This window comes from Sciurus vulgaris (assembly GCF_902686455.1).
Source record: "Sciurus vulgaris genome assembly, chromosome: 19".
Taxonomy (NCBI): domain Eukaryota; kingdom Metazoa; phylum Chordata; class Mammalia; order Rodentia; family Sciuridae; genus Sciurus; species Sciurus vulgaris.
In genome coordinates this window covers 14,130,192-14,149,495 of record NC_136480.1, presented here as the reverse complement: position 1 = coordinate 14,149,495, position 19,304 = coordinate 14,130,192, and the positions used below count along the sequence as shown (strand labels likewise).

Genomic DNA, 19,304 nt, shown 5'->3' with positions numbered 1-19,304 from the left:
TCTCAGATGTGTAGGTTGGCCACATGGGAGGACACAGCAGAAACCTCGTTCCATGTGGGCTCCGCCACTGGGCCCCCCTGACACCACAGCTCCCACAGATACCCCAGGGTGCCAGCAGCCATACTGTGGCAAGGACCAAGTTCCAGGGGAGGCAGGCAGGCAGACAAGTTGCCACACATGATAAGAAACAATCAAGCATTTCCTGATCGCCTTTTGTATACACCCAGAGATGAGACCCAAGCCAAGGCCTGGTCCTGTCTCCTGGAGGGCCAGGCTAGTTAGGAAACAATGAGCACATGTCCAATGGCTACAACGCGTGCTAGAGTGGAGCCGCTTCACTGCAGGGGTGAAGGAGCTGGCTTGGCAGAAGTCAGGAGAGACTCTGTGTGCACGGCAGTGCCTGACCTGCGTGGGACATAGAGGACTGCAGCAACCGACCTCTGACTTCAGCACACACGAGGACAGCAGGAGTGCTTGCTTAAGTGCAACTTCTGTGCCACACACCAGGAGGCTCGCCTTCCTAAGTTCGGTGTGGGGCCCGAGAACCTGCATCTGGAACAGGCTTCCAGCTGCTGCTGATGGGGCACACTGTGAGTGGCCCTGATTTATAGGATTTAGAAAGGAGGAAGGAAGGAAGAGTCAGCGGAATCAACAATGACATCAGGAGCAAGAAAATGGAAAGTTTCAGGCAAATTAAGAAGAACAGCAAGACCATAGGCTGGTCACGTCACAGCATGCTTTATTTATTCATTAAACATACGAGAGCTTCTAATATGCTGGATGCTATTTTAGGCATGAGGATATAATCAGAGTAAGACAAACAAGGTACCTGTTATCAGGGACCTTCAACAGGGAGTGGTAAACTGATAAACCCAAGACTGCTTCTGGCAATTGTCATCTCTGAAGAAAGTGGAAACGGAGGCCTGGGGTGAAAGCCCAGTGGGGGAGCGCTAGCCTTGCCCGTGGGAGGCACCGGGTTCGATCCTCAGCACCACATAAAAATAAATGAAGGTATCGGGTCCATCTACAACTAAAAAAGTCTTAAAAAGAAAACACAAGTGAGACAGAGAGAGAGGACTGAGAATGACGGTGGCAGCTGACCCAGGGAGTTCTGGAAAGACCCCTGAGACGGGGCGTGTGAGCTGAGCTACCCAGAGAGTTAGAGAACGGGGATTCCAGGCAAAAGCCATGACAGTACCAAGATGGAAATGCGGTGAGTACAGGACAGAGTAGCACTGCACTCTCTCAGCAGAGAGAGCAGTTTGGACTGGATAGAAATGAGAACTGGGATGAACTTCTATTTTGCTGATTTACTCATCAGCAAGGACAAAATCCAAGGCCCCTGCGCTACTTAACCTCAGGCAGAGTCTCTCCCTCATTGACAAAATGGAGCTACGCGCGGATTGTTAACACACCTCATCTTCCTTTACACAATCATGCAAAGCACTAGGCAAACAAAGTCCTATAACTTTACTAACACTCAGTCTCACAAACTCAGTTTGCTTGTCTTATCTGACCCCTTGGGTCACCTCCTCCTTGCTGAGACAGGGAAGCTTCAGCCAGCTTTTCTTCATCGGCCCTTAGAGAAGCTCTGTTTGACTATGGGAACAGGACACCTTGCTGGTGTCTGAAGGTGGATATCTAGGTGCTGAGAAATGGGAATGTTTTATTTGCTCCATCAGTGGGAAAGCTGAGGGTATCTCCAGGGCTGTGGTACAAGACTCTGGTCTCTGTTGAATGGGCCTGTTTCCATGTGCTACAAAATCCAAGATTTAAGAACTCTGATGAACTGTTAGAACCCACTCACAGCACTGTGTTGAGAAAGATTCTGCAGCCAAGCCACGGGAGAGAAGATATCTGTGATAGGTAAGAGACTCCCACCACGGCTATATTTGAAGGAAAAATGATTCCTTCATTTCTAGAAATAAAAAAATCTGATAGTAAACCATCAATAGGCAGGACATGGTGGCCACACACCTGTAATCCCATGGCTACAAAGGCTGAGGCAGGATAATCGAAAGTTCGAGACCAGCCTCAGCAACTTAGCAAAGCCCTAGGCAACTGAGCAACAACCTGTCTCAAAAGAAAAAATATAAATAAAAAGGGCTGGGGATGTGGCTCAGTGGCTAAGCGCCCTGGGTTCAATTCTCATTATACATGCACACAAAAAAGAAAACCATCAAGATTAGAAAACTAGCAACAGATTTCTTAATAGATTTCTTTAGGAAGTAGATGGATGATTTCCATTATTTTCATTTTTATCTTTATTATTTATTTTCTCATTTTTATGCTGTAAAAATGTTTTGCTTATGCAAAGAAAAGCTTAAAATCATTAACCACTGGAAGAGTTTGATTATAGCAAGCCCTGAGACTTGACATTAACCAAAAGGACAGTGAAGAACTTAATCCTAAAAACTGTCTCACTGCAAAAGTCACTGTTGAGAGCCCAGGTTCACTGCCTGTGAAGTCAAGTCCCACCGTCTTTCCATTTCAGATGAATGCACTGACTCTGCAAATATTCATTAATACGCTGTTCATCTTCAACTCCAATAATAAGCAGCTAATAGAGCAGACGATTAGAAGAGTAAATGGCCTGATTATAAATGTTCTCACGACTTTTTTTTTTTTCTAACTCTACTTTTAGCACCAAAAGTGGTTCTTAGAGTGTGAGGTTTTTAAAAAGGTGGCTGGAAAATGGGTCAGTCTCTTAATTAAGAACAGAAGTAGTAGGAAGGACCTAAATTCAGCCCCATTTCATCAAAAGAGCTAATTACTGTGTGAAATTGATCTCCATATCTGTGCTAAGAATGTGACCCTGGACTCAGGAACAATCCCTTTATGATAATGACTTACCAGCCTTGGGGCTCTGAAGTCAAGTGGGGCCATAATATTGCTCTTAGGAGGGAAAGGTTATTTTTAAGGTAATTGAATAAAACCTTCTAGGGAACCACACCCCACCACCCAGGTCTCTGGATTCCCCACCCACAGCCCCTCAGACTGACACCAGCCCCTCTCCTTCCCTCACCATCTTGGTGGGAGGATGAGCACTTCCTCATGGTGTGGATTGGTCTGAGGACCCCAGAGGTTCAACCTCACAACACCAACAACCACAACTAGTATTTCCTGAGTAACTACTATGAGAACTGTTCTAATAACTTCAAATATATTCACTCAATTACCCTCTCAATAATCCTATGAGGAAGGAATTATTTGTATCTGCATTACACACACGAGGAAAAAGTGAGGTTCAGATGTTACCAGTGTCCCTAAGGTCACACTACTTACAAGCATGGATCCAGGATTCCAGCCTACAGAATCCCATCCCGACTCTGCTCTTAACTTACACCGTGGCACATCAGTTTCTGTGTCCTCATCTCCTCGTGGAAGTTGTACTTCAGACAGACTTTCAAAGAGTTATGGAACTCATGGGGCTGGGGTTGTGGCTCAGTGGTAGAGCGCTTGCCTAGCATGTATGAGGCACTGGGTTTGATTCTCAGCACCACATAAAAATAAACAAATTAAATAAAGGCCCATCAACAACTAAAAAAAAAATTTTTTTTTTAAAGTTATGGAAGTCATCAGAATTCACTTTGGTCATGCAAACCAGTTGTGGCCCATGATCAAAAGTTAGCTATCTTCTGATAAAGATAATTTTCTTCTCTCTCTCTCTCTCTCTCTCTCTCTCTCTCTCTCTCACATCTTGCTTTGCTTTTTGTGTCAGAGGTCTCACTATGTGGCCCAGGCTGGCCTTGAACCCTACTCAAGCACCTGGGATTAGAAGCCCATCACAGAGCTCTAAGCAAGGAAATATTAAAAGTAAATTATACTATTCTTCCTTCTTATTGAATTCCTTTCTTTTATAGATTTTTCAGCTATTCCATGAGCAGTATTTCTAGGATTCCAACTATTTAGGACTTCAGTTTTTGGTTCCTTCTTCAAAACAGAAAGGATAAAACAATTTATTTAAAATGAAGAAGATGATTCAGGATAAAGAAGAGAAGACTAATGTTTGTGTGTGTGTGTGACTGAAGACTGAACCCAAGGTCTTGCCCAGGCTAGGCAAGCACTCTATCACTGAGCTGAATCCTCAGCCCTTTTTATTTTTTATTTCAAGATAGGGTCCCACTAAATGGCCCAGGCTGGCCTCAAACTTGAGATTCTCCTATCTCAGCCTCCCAAGTAGCTAGGACTGTAAGATTTATATTTTCTTTCCTATCAAAGTTAAACCTGTAATGCAAAAAAGGCATATTTGCTCTTTCACGTGTATAAGTTAGGGAATCATGTGGTCAGAATGGAGCCATCTTAAATTAGGGAATCATAAGACCACAATGGAGCCATTTTAAAAATTCTCTAACAGGTATCTAATCACAGCTGTGGCCCTGTTCCATGCCTGCCCCAATTTTAAAATGAGCTGATTGCATAGATTGTACCCCCAAACTCTTCCTCAGGAGCAAGGGGCATTACCTTGCAATTTACTAGGGATAAATGCTGGCGGACTGCCTCCCAGGCAGGCTTGCTCCCTGGTCTCCCTCTGGGAGCAGACCCCTCTGCAGAAGTACAATTGTGCCTTGCCAACCCACTTCCAACCACATGTTTGATTTCCTGTGCACTGAATTTTACTAAATTTTAACCAAGTACTTACATATATTGTCCCATTTATTCTTCATAAAAACCTCAGAGTGACTGCAATTATAACGTACCTCTTCCAAATATGAAAACTGAGGCTTAGAATTTGCCAAGGTCACATACGTAGCAAACAACCATTGCAGATCTCCAACCCAGACATAATTTCATAATTCATTTCTTCATCATTTTGCAAAAGCCGTCACTCCTAACCTGGTGGAAAGGCCAATAATGCTATTTTCCTAAACTCACTGAAATAACCACAAAGACCTACATCATGTACAATTTACTTGCAAGATCATGGCATTGCCATTTTTCTCTGGAAAATGCTGTGATTCCATTCAGTTTTGTCACTCTCTATTCTCTTCTTCTGAGATATCCTCTCACCATCACTCGGAGCCTGACTAAATAAAAACTTATCCTTCAAGTAGACCAAGAAAGTTAAAGATATATAAATATAAACTTTAAATCCACCGTTTTAATTTAATTTAATTTAATTTTGGTACTAGGGATTGAACCCAGGAGCACTTTAAACATTGAGCAACATCCCCAGGCATTTTTATGTTTTATTCTGAGACAGGGTCTCACTAAGTTGCTTAGGGCCTTGCTAAGTTGCTGACACTGGCTTTCAACTGATCCTCCTGCCTCAGTCTCCTAGCTACTGGATTATAGACCACAAATGACTTACCACTAATTTTAAACAAAGACTTCTAGCTAAATAAATCAAAGAATGATAAAAATTAATCCAAAAAAGATAAATAAGGACAAAAAGTAACAAAAAACAGATGAGACAAAGAGATAAAAAATATCAAGAAAGCACATTTAAATCCAACCTTATCAATAATCACAATAAATATAATTGGCCTAAATACCTAACGAAAAGGCAGAGATTGTGCCAATTAATTCAGTAACTCAAATGAAATAGACAAATTCCTTGCAAGTTACAAATTAACAGAACTTAATTGAGTAGAAACACCTTATATAACCCTACATCTATTAAATAAATTAAACTTATAGTAAAAACCTGCCATGGTTTGGATATGGTTTCAGCGTCCCTCAAGACTTCATGTGTTTAAATCTGATCCCCAATGTAAGGTATTAAGAGGGTGGAAATTTAACCCCACTATAGTATTTAGAGGTGGCCTCTAAGAGTGATTAGGATAAGTCAAGGTCATTAGGGTAGAGACCCTATGATTAAATCTTGGGGGTCTTATAAGAAAAGAGAAAGAGACCAGAGCATACACAGATACACCCCACACAGAGGCCCCCATCTCTTACCATTTGATGACCTGCACCATCTCAGAACTGTGCCACCAAGAAGGCCATCATCAGATGTGACCCCTTGGCCTTGGACCTCCAGAACCATGAGCCAAAATAAAATACTTTTCTTTAAAAAGTTAGTCTGCCTCAGGTATTTCATTACAGTAATGAAAAGGACTGATACACAACTGCAGGCCCCAATGTCTTCACTGGGGAATTCCATCAGACATTTCAAAAAGAAATAACATTAATTCTACATAAACTCTTTCTGAAAATTAAAGAGTTTACTTTATGAACATAGCAATCCCTTGCACTAAAACCAGACAATGATATCAGAAGAAAACAGAGCCATACAAACCATGAACTAGATACAAAAATGATCAACATTTTAGCAAACTGAATCCAAACTACATAAAAAGAATAACATATCATGACCATGTGGGAGGTATCCCAGGAATGTAAGTATGATTTAGTAAATAAAACTTGGTCAGTGTAAGTCATCATATTAACACAATGAAAATACCAGCTAGTCACCTCAATAGGTGTAGAAAAAGTATCTAGCAAAATTCACATTCATTGCTGATTTAAAACAAAAAATACCTCACAAAAAAAAAAATCTAGTAACAGAGAAAGCATTCTCAATCTGATAAAGACCATTCATGAAAAAAACTAGAGCTAATATCATGACTTATTTTAAAAAACAACACTTATTTCCCCAAAGTAAGAATGAGATATGTATATAAATGTGTTTTACCACGTCTACCCAATATTATCCTGGAGATTCTAGACAATGTAATTTGCTGAGAAAAAATTATAATAGGCATCCAGATTCAAAAGGAAAACTGACTATATTCACTAATCATTTATCACCTTTGTGAAAAATCTGACAGAATCCATAAAAATACTACTAGAACTAATAGAAGAGTTTAGCAAGGTTGGGTAACACAAGATGAATACACAAAAATCAATTATAGCCAGGTGCAGTGGCACACACCTGTAATCCCAGTGGCTCCGGAGGCTGAGACAGGAGAATTGTGAGTTCAAAGCCAGCCTCAGCAATGGTGAGGTGCTAAGCAACTCAGTGAGACCCTGTCTCTAAATAAAATACAAATAGGGCTGGGGATGTGGCTCAGTGGTAAAGAGCCCCTGAGTTCAATCCCCAGTACCAAAAAAAAAATATATATATATATATATAAGTACATTTTATAAAAGCATATATTAAATTGAAAAGATTTTAAAAAGTCAACTGGAGGAGAAGAGGATGTAGTTCAGTAGAAGAGCATGGAACTGGTATATTTTAGTGTTCTTTCTTGTTTAAAATATTCACTTGTTTGCTTGTTTTATAATACCCATCTTCCCTACTTATTCTTGAGAAAATCCTCTGGTTCCCAATTATTAGAGTAATAGACTCTTAAATAGATTCTTGATTAAGAAAAGTGCTGAATGTCAGAGAAATAACTGGTGGGTTTGGGGTTTTCAGACACTACTTTATAAAGAGACATTCACCTGTTTTCCATAAAAGTTGGCTTCCCAATAAGAAGACTGAAATACACTTGTAGTAACAACTTCAATAAGAGAAATAATCTGGACTAAAGACTGTTATATGTATATGAACAAATAAGTATATTAGAACATATGAGGCAATGTTTTAATTTAAAATCAAAAACAGAATTTTAAGGTTGGCACATCTGTAATCCCAGCTGTTCAGGAGGCTTAAGCAGGATTGTCAATGCCTGGAAAGCTTAAAAAAAGCCTGATGTCCATGTCGCATCCCAGAAAAATCAAATTAGATAGGAACAAGTATGGGGGTGGGGGCAGGCATGAGTACTTTCTAATAGATCTCAGGTGATTCCAAAGTGAAATAAAGTTTGAGGGCTAGCACTTTAGGGCAAAGTTTGCTGGTGTCTCCATTATCAAATTAGTAACTTAATTTAGAGCCATTATAGGTAGTTTGAAGTCTCTAACAGCCTGCACTGAGTAATTACCATGCAAAGCTTCACAGCAATAACCATCTTACAGGGACAGAGAGAGAAGCTGAAACTCTATGACTTGAAGAAAAAAGAGAGAAGACATTATTCAATTTCAAAATGTTTCATGAAATTTACCCATGAAAACACAAAGTCAGACGAACCAAGAACTGCCAACTTGGACTCTGAAATTATAGCCCAAAGAGCAAGACGTGCTCTCATACAAAAGGACAGAATGACACTTGACAAAGCACACGTTTACACCTGCGAGGGATGCTTCCAATCTGGTATACCTCAGACACCACCCACTTACGATGCTCACCCGAATGTCACCAGAGCACCCAGAAATTTACAGAAGTCTCAAATATTAAGGATGCGGTTGTAGGCTAGCATGTGAGAAAACGTACTAAGCCCACCCAACACCTGGGACAACAAAGGCCACTCACAGGATTTGGTTAACAGGCCACTCACAACCTCTGCTCCCGCCACATCTCCCCATGCCTGTGACCAAACTTGATACGACCCTCCTACATTTTTTCTGGTTTCAGGGGGATAGGAATGTATAAGCGGAAGTGAACGGGACACTTTGGGGCTATTTTCTATAATGGATCCATAAACCACCAAAACAAAATTTAGTGACATGACTTACCTTATGGCACATGTAGGAACCACCTTTCTTCACTCGGTCTTTCCCAGAAGGGGGGCCTTTCTATGGATAAAGAGAAAATACTCTGTTAGTCCAGACCACGTGGATGCCCCTCCCACAGTGGGAGAGTCCACTTGGGTCCATCTGGCCATCTTGAGGTTACCTCAGCTCTTCATATGCAATCTACCTGGGCACTGCACCTGTACCCTCCCACCCTCCCAAACGCCCATGGCCCCAAATTCCCACTCCTTCATGAAGTCTTTGTGATGACTGGGAGCAATCCCCCTCTCATCCCCTACAACATTCCTGGCCTAGACGCTGACTACGAAGCCCCTTGCCAGCACCTCTTAACTTTTCAATACTGACATGAACATTCATCCTGCTTTATAACTGGTTTGCTCAACCACATGGCAAGCTTCTTTGCACTATTTTTATAATTCCACAGTGCAACACCTAATAATCCCATTGCCAACTGAATACATTTTTTTGGGGGGGTCAGGCTTACTGAGACATAACTTAACAAACAGTAAAAAAAAAAAACAAAAAAACTGCTTTTTTTTTTTTTTTGGATCAGGGATTGAGCCCAGGGGCCTTTTTATTTTGAGATTGGGTCTTGATAAATTGCTTATGGTCTTGCTAAGTTACTGAGGCTGGTCTTGAACTTGTGAACCTGCTGCCTCAGTCTCCCAAGCTGCTGGGATCACAGGCCACCATGTCCAGCTAAAAACACTTTCCACCTTTAAAAAAATGCTTATATTTTAATTTTTTAATTTGTTCTAATTAGTTACACATGAAAGTAGAATGCATTTATATATTTTGATAAATCATACAAGCATAATTTCTCAGTTTTCTGACTGTACATATGGTAGGATCACATGGGTCATGCAGTCATACATATACATGATGTAACAATGTTTCACTCTATTATCCTTTCTACCCCATACCTCTTCTCCTCCCTCCACTCCCCTCTACCTAATATAAACGAACTCTTCTTCCCTAGCACCCCACCCCTTATTGTGAATTAGCATTCCCATGTCAGAGAAAACATTTGAACTTTTTTTTGAGTTTGGCTTATTTCACTTAGCATGATATTCTCCATGCTAAATTACAACTCCATCCAGTTACCAGCAAATGCCATAATTTCATTCTTCTTTAAAGATGAGTAATATCCTATTGTATGTATGTATGTACGTATGTATGTGTGTGTATATACACACACACCACATTTTCTTTATCCATTCATCAATTGAAGGGCCCCTAGGTTGGTTCCATAGTTTAGCTATTGTGAGTGGAGTTGTTATAAACACTGATGTAGCTGCATCACTGTAATATGCTGATTTTAAGTCCTTTGGGTATAAACCAAGGAGTGGGATAGCTGGGGCAAATGGTGGTTCCAGTTCAAGTTTTCTGAGGAATCTCCATACTGCTTTCCATAATGGTTGCACCAGTGTACATTCCCACCAGCAATGTATGAGTGTACCTTTGTCCCCACACTCTCTCTAATATTTATTGTTACTTGTATTCTTGATAATTGCTATTCTGATTGGAGTGTGATGAAATCTTAGTTTTAATTTATATTTCTCTAATTGCTAGAGGTGTTGAATGTTTTTTTCATATATTTGTTGACTGATTGTATATCTTCTTCTGTGAAGTATCTGTTGAGTTCCTTAGCCCATTTACTTATTGGGTTATTTGTGTTTTATTTTGTTTTTTGTTTTTTTGTTGTTGTTGTTGTTGTTTTGGTGTTAAGTTTTTTGAGTTCTTTGTATATCCTAGAGATTAATGCTTCATCTGAGGTGCATGTGGTAAAGATTTTCTCCTAATCTGTAGACTCTCTCTTCACATTATTGTTTCTTTTACTGAGAAGAAGCTTTTTAATTTGAATCCATCACATTTGTTGTTTCTTGATTTAACTTCTTTCGCCTTAGGCGTCTTGTTAAGGAAGTCAGATCCTAGGCCAAAATGGTAAAAATTTGAGCCTACTTTTTCCTTCTGGTAGGTATAGGGTCTCTATTCTAGTGCTCAAGTCTTTGATCCACTTTGGGTTGAGTTTCATGAAGAGTGAGAGATAAAGGTTTAATTTCACTTTGTTACATGTGGCTTTCTATTTTCCCCAGCATCGTTTGTTGAACAGGCTATCTTTTTCTCTAGTGAATGTTTTTGGCGCCTTTGTGTAGTATGAGATAGTGGTATTTATGTGGGTTTGTCTCTGTGTCTTCTATTCTGTACCACTGGTCTATATATCTGTTTTGGTGCCAACACCATGCTGTTTTTATTACCATCGCTCTGTAGTAGAGTTTGAGGTCTGGTATTGTGATGCCTACTGCTTTACTTTTCTTGCTAAGGATTGCTTTGGCTATTCTGGGTCTATTATTTTTCCAACTGAATTTCCTGACTACTTTTTCTAGTTCTATGAAGAATGTCATTGGGATTTTAATAGGAATTGCATTAAATTTGTACAATAAAAGCACAGTTCCAATGAGTTTTGACAACTACACAATCATGTAACTGTCAACATAATCAAAATACAGAATATAGTTTATAGTTTGTCTTCCTTAAAAAAATTATTTATAGACTGCCAATTAAGAACCAGGCACAGTTCTGAGCATTTTGCAAGTATTAACTCATGTAGCCCCACCAGCACTTTGCTGGTAAGTTAGGTAAGTGGCAGTGGGATTCACACCCGGGAAGCCCTGCTCCTGAGCCCATGCTCTCAGTTGCTATGCCTTGTTCCCTGTTAGCAACCCAAACTGTAGCAAACTGGGGACAGCCTAACAGGAGGGAAGAAGGAGCAGCGACTGTCACTAAATTAAGATCCTGTCAAGTAGCCTAAAGGCAACTTTCTTCTAGAAGGAGCTTCTGATAATAGTGCAAGGCCAATGAAGATCTGAAAGCTTCCACTGCCAGATTAACAGCTCAACATCAGGAAAGCCAAGAAAAGGGCATCTGAGAAGTACCAACAAGCTCCTGTAAGCCCGAGCCCATCAGAGGAGCAGGCTGGGGTAAGAATTTTTTGCTTTTCCCTTGTTCTTCAAAAAGCCAACTAAACATAGACTTCTGCTCTGTTTACTGAAAACAAGAGGAGCATGGACAACCCTCCTTCTATCTTGGTCTCCCCGATTCTTGTCAAGGGCCGTTGCATAAGTGGCAAAAGTTACAAGAACCACATTTTCTCCAAGTATGGCTGACATAACTGTCCTGTGAGTGTAACATGTGGGCAGAAGTGCAAGTTCTCTTCTAAGCACTGCCAGATACTCAGAAACTGTCACACACAAAGTCACTGGCTCTTCATTATTCTTCTGCAGGGTCACAGTGTTCCCAAAGCCTGAAGGGTTTAATGTAATAAACTTCTACTGATTATAAAAAGCAAGCTGAAAATATAGAAAGCTACATGTAAAAATAACGACTAGCATCCCAGCTTACTTTCCAGGAATATCCAAAACCTGACAGACACTGCAGCAGAATCTTCTGGGTGAGCTTATTACTGTATAAAAGCAAGACATTCACCAAGAATTCACCGAAGCATAAATGGAAGCATCCACAGCTGTGGATCTGTCCCATAAACGGTCACGCTCTCTTGCATTAAACTTCTCGATTGGTATTTCTTGAATCACACTGCTTCAGCTCCTTCTTCACATGCTGCGACCATGTACAGAATGACAGATTAATTCTGATTAAAGCCTCACCGTATCGGCTAGCATGCAAAATTAAATTCTCCCATCAAGATACATCTAAGAACAAGGAGTTGATTTGCCAACAGGAAGATGTGAGAATAAAATAGTTCCCATTCTTCACCTATTCAGACACCCAGGGCTGCAATCGATCAATGTGACTCTCATCTAAGGGACTCTCACTGCCGAGAGTCATCCCATGCTGATTTGATGGCAGCAGTTAACACAGTCCTTAACCTGGGTTACTGTTCAGCTGGTTGCTATAAATAAGACTATTTTTGCTAGAAAACAACATGACGTAAGATTAGCCACAACTGTTTGAAATACTTACCACTTTGCCAAAAAGCAGAAAAATTACCAGGAGGATATAATGGATTGAACAGTGCTCGGAAAATTCAGGTTCACTCAGTCTTAAAAAGTTGTGAATTCCTTTATTACTCTACTAATTAAGATTGTTCTCATCTTTATTAATCTTTTTGGAGAATGAGCTCTTTCTGTCACTGATTCTTCCCTCGTTCTGGTGTTTTCAATTTCATTGATTTCTGCTTTTTTATTATTTCCTTCTTTTTGCTTACTTTGGGCTTAGCTTGCTCTTCTTTTAAGACTCTTCCTCTTTTCCTTTCAGTTTTTTCTCTTTTGGTGCTGGGGAATGAACTCATGGTTTAACACACACTAAACATCTGGTGACCTTTCCCCTTTTGTAATGTATACATGCACCTCTACAAATTTCCTGATTAGTGCTGCTTTTATCAAGTCCTGCAAGTTCTCATGTTGTATTTTCCTTTTCCTTCAGTTCAACCTGCAGCCTGATTTACCTTATGACCCAAGGATCAGAAGTACGTTGCTTAGTTTCCATGTGTTTGTGGAGACTTTCCTATTATTACTTATTTCTATTTATTTTATTTCTATTTATTTATTTATTTATATTCTTTATTTCTATTTATTACTGATTTCTAGTTGGATTTCATTATGGTTGGAAAACACACCTCTTATGACTCCCATTTTAAAAAATTTTTTGCATGAGGTTCATTTTATGGTTCATGATATGGTCTATCTTGGTACACATCCCATGAGCACTTAAAAAGAACGGATATTTTACTGATGCAGGGCAAACTGTTCCAAAAATGTCAAACAGATCCTGTTGGTTGATGCTTTGTTGAATTCTTGTGTATACCTGCCGACTTTCTACTTAAATGTACCATTAATTGTTGAGAAAAAGGAATTAAAGTTTCCAACTACTAGTGTGGACGACTCTACTTGTCCCTTCAATTATATTTCTCTTTGCTTCTCACGTTTCAGCTATATTCATCGGGCCACAGTATTACTTGTCCTCCTGGTGGAATAACCATTTTGTCCTTAGATAATATCTTTCCCCGACTCTGATAATTTTCTTTGCTTTGAAATCTACTTTATATGCTATTAACATAGTCATTTCTGCTTTACTATGATTAATGTTTGCATAATATCTTATTTCATCATTTTGTTTTCAATCTGTTTATATCACTATATATAAAGGGAGTTTCTTGTAGATGGCATACAGTGGGATAATGTTTTTTAATCCACTCTGTTATTTGTCTTTTAATGTATTCAGACCATGTACTTTTTTTTTTACGGTACTGGGGATCAAACTCGGGGCCTTGTGCTTGTGAGGCAAGTACTCTACCAGCTGAGCTATCTCCCCAGCCCAGACCATGTACATTTTTTTAAAAAATATTTTTTTAGTTGTTGATGGACCTTTATTTCATTTATTTATTTGTATGCAGTGCTGAGAATTGAACCCAGTGCCTCACATGCTAGGCAAGTGCTCTACCACTGAGCTACAAGCCCAGCCCTAGACCATGTACTTTTAATATAATTATTAATGTTAGGACTTACATTTGTGATTTTATTTTTTGTTTCCTGTTACCTATTCTTTCTCCTGCTTTCCTTTGGGTTTCTCAAACAATGTATTTTTTAAGAATTCCAATTTTATTTACTATAAGGTTTTTAAAAAAAAAAATATTTTTAGTTGTAGATGGACATAATACCTTTATTTTATTTAGTTTTTATGTGGTGCTCAGGATCGAACCCAGTGTCTTACACATACTACGCAAGCTCTCTTCTGACAAGCAACAACCCCAACCCTTACTCTAGGGCTTATGAGTACATTTCTTTGTATAGCATCTTTAACAGTTACTCTAGGAATGTGTTAATGTATATGTGAGAAATGTACACACACACACTAATGCACACATACGCATGCACACATCACACAACCAATAAACTGGTAAATTGACACAATTAACTATGATCTTTTCAGAATCAAAAGAGCTTCACATTCATTTTTGAAGGACAGTTTTGTGGGATACAGAATTTTTAATTGATAGGAGTTTTTTTTCAGGCTTTTGATTATGTTGCACCACTAACTTATGGTCTCTTTTGTTTCTGATAAGAAATAGTAGTTAATCACATTACTGTTGCTCTATACATAATGAGCTATTTTTCTCTTATTGCATTCAAGATTTTTTTCTGTCATCCAACAGTGTGACTACGATTTGTCTAGCTGAGTTTCTCTTCATGTTTATTCTCACTGAAGTTCATTGAGTTTCTTGAAACTAATTCATTTTCAACAAATTTGGAAAATTTTCAGAATATGTCTTCAAAATTTTTTTGTCCCTTTCTCTCCTTTCCATCTGGGGCTCCCATGAAACATGTTGGAATTATTATGTTAGAAGGTGTGATATTGTTGCACAGGGCTGTTTTGATTTTTCTCCAGTATTTTTTCTCTGCTCTTTGATTTGGATAACTGCTCTTGATCTACCTTCAGGTTTACTGATTGTTTCTTCTATCATTCCTAATCTGCTATTGAGTTCTTCTACAGAATATTTCAGTTCAGTTACTGTCCTTTCCAATTTTAGAAAGTCCACTGGTTCTTTTTAAAAGTCATTTCCATTTGTCTGTTTGTCGACTCAGCATATTTCATGCTAATTCTTCAAATTTAGCTCTTTGAATATATTAGTCGCTATTTTTTTCTTTTTTGGAGATAAGGTCTTGCTATATTGCACAGAACGGCCTCAAACTCCTGGGCTCAAGCAATCCTCCTGCCTTAGCTTCCCAAGTAGCTGGGACCACAAGCACATGCTTCAGAGTGGCTCTGTGTTAGCTGCTTTTAAGTCTCTGTTAAATTCAACATCTGGATCTACTCAGAGTCAGCTTCCATTTAAATAATCTTTTTCCTTAGTATGAGTCACACTTAACTGATAGTCTGCATGTTTGTTATATTTTCTCTGAAAACTGGATATTTATGATGTTTCTACATATAAAATATACGGGCTCCATGCATACACACACACACACACACACACACACACACACACACACACATATAATAGCAACTCTGAACTGTTTTTTCTGAAGGATTTTGTTTCAATAACTTGCCTGAATATAAACTGTTCAATCTGTTTTTATATCATCTGCAACCACGGGTGGCTCTGCTCAAATTCTTTATTTTCCAGCCTGGCTCCCTTGAGGCCATACCTGTGTTGTACCCTTGAACTTCTGGCTGATTATCAAGCAGAGTTGCTGCTCGGACACCTTGAGCCCACCAGGCTCCCATCCTTAGCCAACTCATGAGGAGCCACATTCAGAGTGGCATCGACTGAGTCCCCAGGCTCTCACCTTGCCTCGCTCTCCTGGGTCCTCCCCACCTTATATTTAGTAGTGACTGACGGCGGATGGCTGAACCTAAAAAAGCTTCTCCCTTTGATGTCTCTTACTTCCATGATTTCCCTTTTAAATTTCCTCCTGGTCCTCCACCCATTCCACATCAGAACTGCTACCCTTGGGTTAGTAGTGCTGCGGGGTTTGGGGAACATTCTGAGAAGAAGCTGATGACTTCAGCTAATGGAGCCACATGTTTTCAGGGCTCACTCCCTCCATCCCAGGTCAACACCAACACCCTTGGCTGTGAGGTGAATTTTTTTTTTTTTTTTACCACCATCCTGAACTGCCAAAGCTACATTAGATTTTTGCAGACAGAGAAACAGAATATGAGATTAGTCCCAGGCAAAAATATCAAGTACTCTCATCCATTCTTGCCCAAAGCTTTACAAGTTTCTCAATAATAAACACATCTCAATTTTTTTCTCTGTCTTTGGCAGATTTCCAGTACCATATTTGTTGTCTGCATTAGGAATCACTTGACCTCTTCATATCGTAGTTACTGAAATAAGTACCCAACCAAAAATATTCAGGATCCTCCAACAAGTATGGAACTTGTCGAAATCCTGGTTTTCAACATGCCAATTAAAGAAAAACATCCATCAGACATTAAGGAAATTCGAATGCTGACTGAACATTTGTTAATATTAAAGAATTACTGTTAAACTTTTTTTGAGATTTGATAATGCTACAATAGCTGCTTACTTTTTTAAAAAGCATACTGAAGTTTTTTAGGAAAAAACATCATAAGACATTTGGGATTTGTTTTAACATAACCCAAGGTGTTAGATTAAACTAAACTGGATAATTATTAATGTGACAGCTTTACAATGTGTCCCCTTGGCTAGAATGAGCCTCATGTCCCAGACTTCTCTCCTGTTTCCGCTTCCCATGAGGGTGAGCTACAGGAGGCGTTTACCGGGGGAGCTAGGAGACAGCAGAGAAGCAGTGGCCATGGTGTTTCTGTGCTCAGAAGACTGACATGGTCTACAGCTGCTGCTCCCTGCCCTGGATCTTCCTTTGGCTTCTCTGACTCTGGGCAGGTGTCGTCTGAGCCCCGGGATGAAGAACAGTGGCTTTGCCTGCATGAACCCACATCATGGAAGCTAAGGCCAGTGAGAGGTGTTGGTTCCAGTCCACCTGCACGGCCTCGAGGGCGTGTTTCCGAGTTCAGTGTGCCTTTGCTCCCCCACCAGACATCACCTTTCTTATCCAACTGTTTTCCACACGAATCTCAAGCCCCAGCACTGGACTATAGTCACTGTGAAAGGTGACAACTCTGTAACAGTCTTCATTTCACACATGTGCACACACACGCCCATGTGACTGAATCATGGCTGGCAGAGTGATCAGTCATTAAGCTGACTTATGGGTAGATTCTACTTTCATTTATATTCTAATATTTTTACAACAAAAAGCCAAAGAGGTAACATAGGCCCAATATGTTAACATAAACATACACTGTCCTTATAAATGCCATCATTAAAGAACTCTTAATACTGCTACCTGAAGAGAAGAAGAAAGAAGGGGTTCAGAGACAGTGTGTGAATTTTGAACCTTTGAAAATTTGCATTCATGAGTTCCTTATTTGTTCTTTTAATGATAAAGATAGGAACGTATTCAGTGCAATAACAACTGAAATGCTCTGGCATGCGTTGGGGTAGCACAGGAAAAACAACCAGCCACACAAACTTTCCCTTTACCCCATCAGCTCGTCAAACATCAGGCGTCAGGGAATGCCTGGATGGTGCTCAGACGCTGGCTGAGAGCCTGCAGCTACTGGCGGAGAGTGGGCGGGCTCGGAAAGATGATGCAGCTTACAACCACTTGGATCCTTCCTGTTAACCCTAATGGGAATCAGTGCTTCACAGAAAAGGTGGGAACAGAGGATTTACTTCTGGAGGGTAAGATCCAGGTAAGAGAAATCAGAAAATGCCTCTGTGAAGTGACAAATACAAATTCCCTGCATCCAGTAAAATAAAACGTGGACCTTGAAATTGATCAAGTTTCCAAGAGAATGCTCAGGCTAGCCAAACAGTCGTCTTACAAGCCTTACGTCCTTCCCCCTTACCAACATCACTTCTCACTCCCTTTATCTTCAATCCCCAGGATGATGAATTTCTCCTGTTCAATCACTTTGGCCTAATGTGTTCATGTGCACTTGCTGGTTAACCTCCAACTCGTCCCCCATGATCCATCAAATGTTAAAATGCTGTCTTTTGTGTGGGGGAGGCTGGGTCTAAGGACTGAATCCAGGACCTTGTGCATGCTAGGCAAATGCTCTACCACTGACTACTTACCCAGCCCTCTTTAATTTTCACTTTGATAGGTCCTCTAAGTTGCTGAGGCTGGCCTCAAACTTGCAATGCTCCTGCCCCAGCCTCCTGAGCAGCTGAGAGTACAGATAACTACCATCCGCCTGGCTTCCAATGTTCTTCACTGTGAGGGCATGGCTGCAGATTCAGACAACCTGCCTGGGTTCAAATCCTAAAGCTAACACTGACCATGAGATTGTGGGCCAGTTAGAGCCCCTCCAACCCCCAGGCTCCTCCCTACAAAATGAAGATAATCTAATGCCTATTTCACTGTAATGATATGGGGATTAAATGAGATAATACATAGAAAACTCATAGCAAATAATGAAGAATAAATATCACACTGATGTTACCATTACACATTATTAGTTCATAACTAACATGTTTCTTGAAGCTACCAAAAATTTAATAATCCTGGTGGCATATAACTAACTTCAAATTCCAAACCCATAGAGACCACTTGACCTAGTTTTCTAAAGGTCAAACTCCCAAATAGTCTCCAAGTTCTAATGACATATATGGTATGTTAATAACTCTGGTAGTCGAAAGACAGACTATTTTATATTACAATGAAAGTACTTGGCAAGGTACTGAGGCAGCTATCTACCAAAAACAGCACGGAAACATCCTGTGGGCCACTGGACATGGCAGAATTGACCTTCACCTCGAGACACTTTTAAAACTCTGAAAATGTCACTTGTCTTTACACTACTTTCTTTTCCCTCACCCAGCTCAAATTGTACCATGGACATCTCAGAGGAAAACTAAAGCTCATTGTTTTCAATTTGACAAGGGCAGCTATGCTTTATTTAAAATATTTGTGAGAAAATCCAGCAATCCTGTGATTACCTTAAAGAGTTTGAATCCTGAGAAGTAATTCTAGATTCCTCCCTTGCCAGATCTTATTCTCTACTCTGTGACCTTGAGGGGCGAGTGTGATCCGTGGAGAGCTAAGCTGCGCTTGCCCTGGCTGGCTAGAAGCGGGCTGCCCGGCACACTTGGCTTCCCGGCAAGCCTTCAAACCAGCAGATCACATCACACAATTTCGCCCTCACCCCGCCACCCTCACCATGCCCATTTCATCACTGTGATCAAAAGACCTGACAGGAACAACTCGGAATAG

The 19,304-nt window shown here is 40.1% G+C and overlaps 1 protein-coding gene across 1 annotated transcript in view; it reads right to left on the bottom strand.

Moving 5' to 3' along the window:
- Positions 1-19,304, bottom strand: part of SUMF1 (sulfatase modifying factor 1) — an 81,635-nt gene that overhangs the window by 2,709 nt on the left and 59,622 nt on the right. Inside the window, exon 8 of the mRNA XM_079122211.1 lies at positions 8,500-8,559. Coding sequence (XP_078978337.1) covers positions 8,500-8,559 — 60 coding nt within the window. The remainder of the gene's footprint in view (positions 1-8,499; positions 8,560-19,304) is intronic.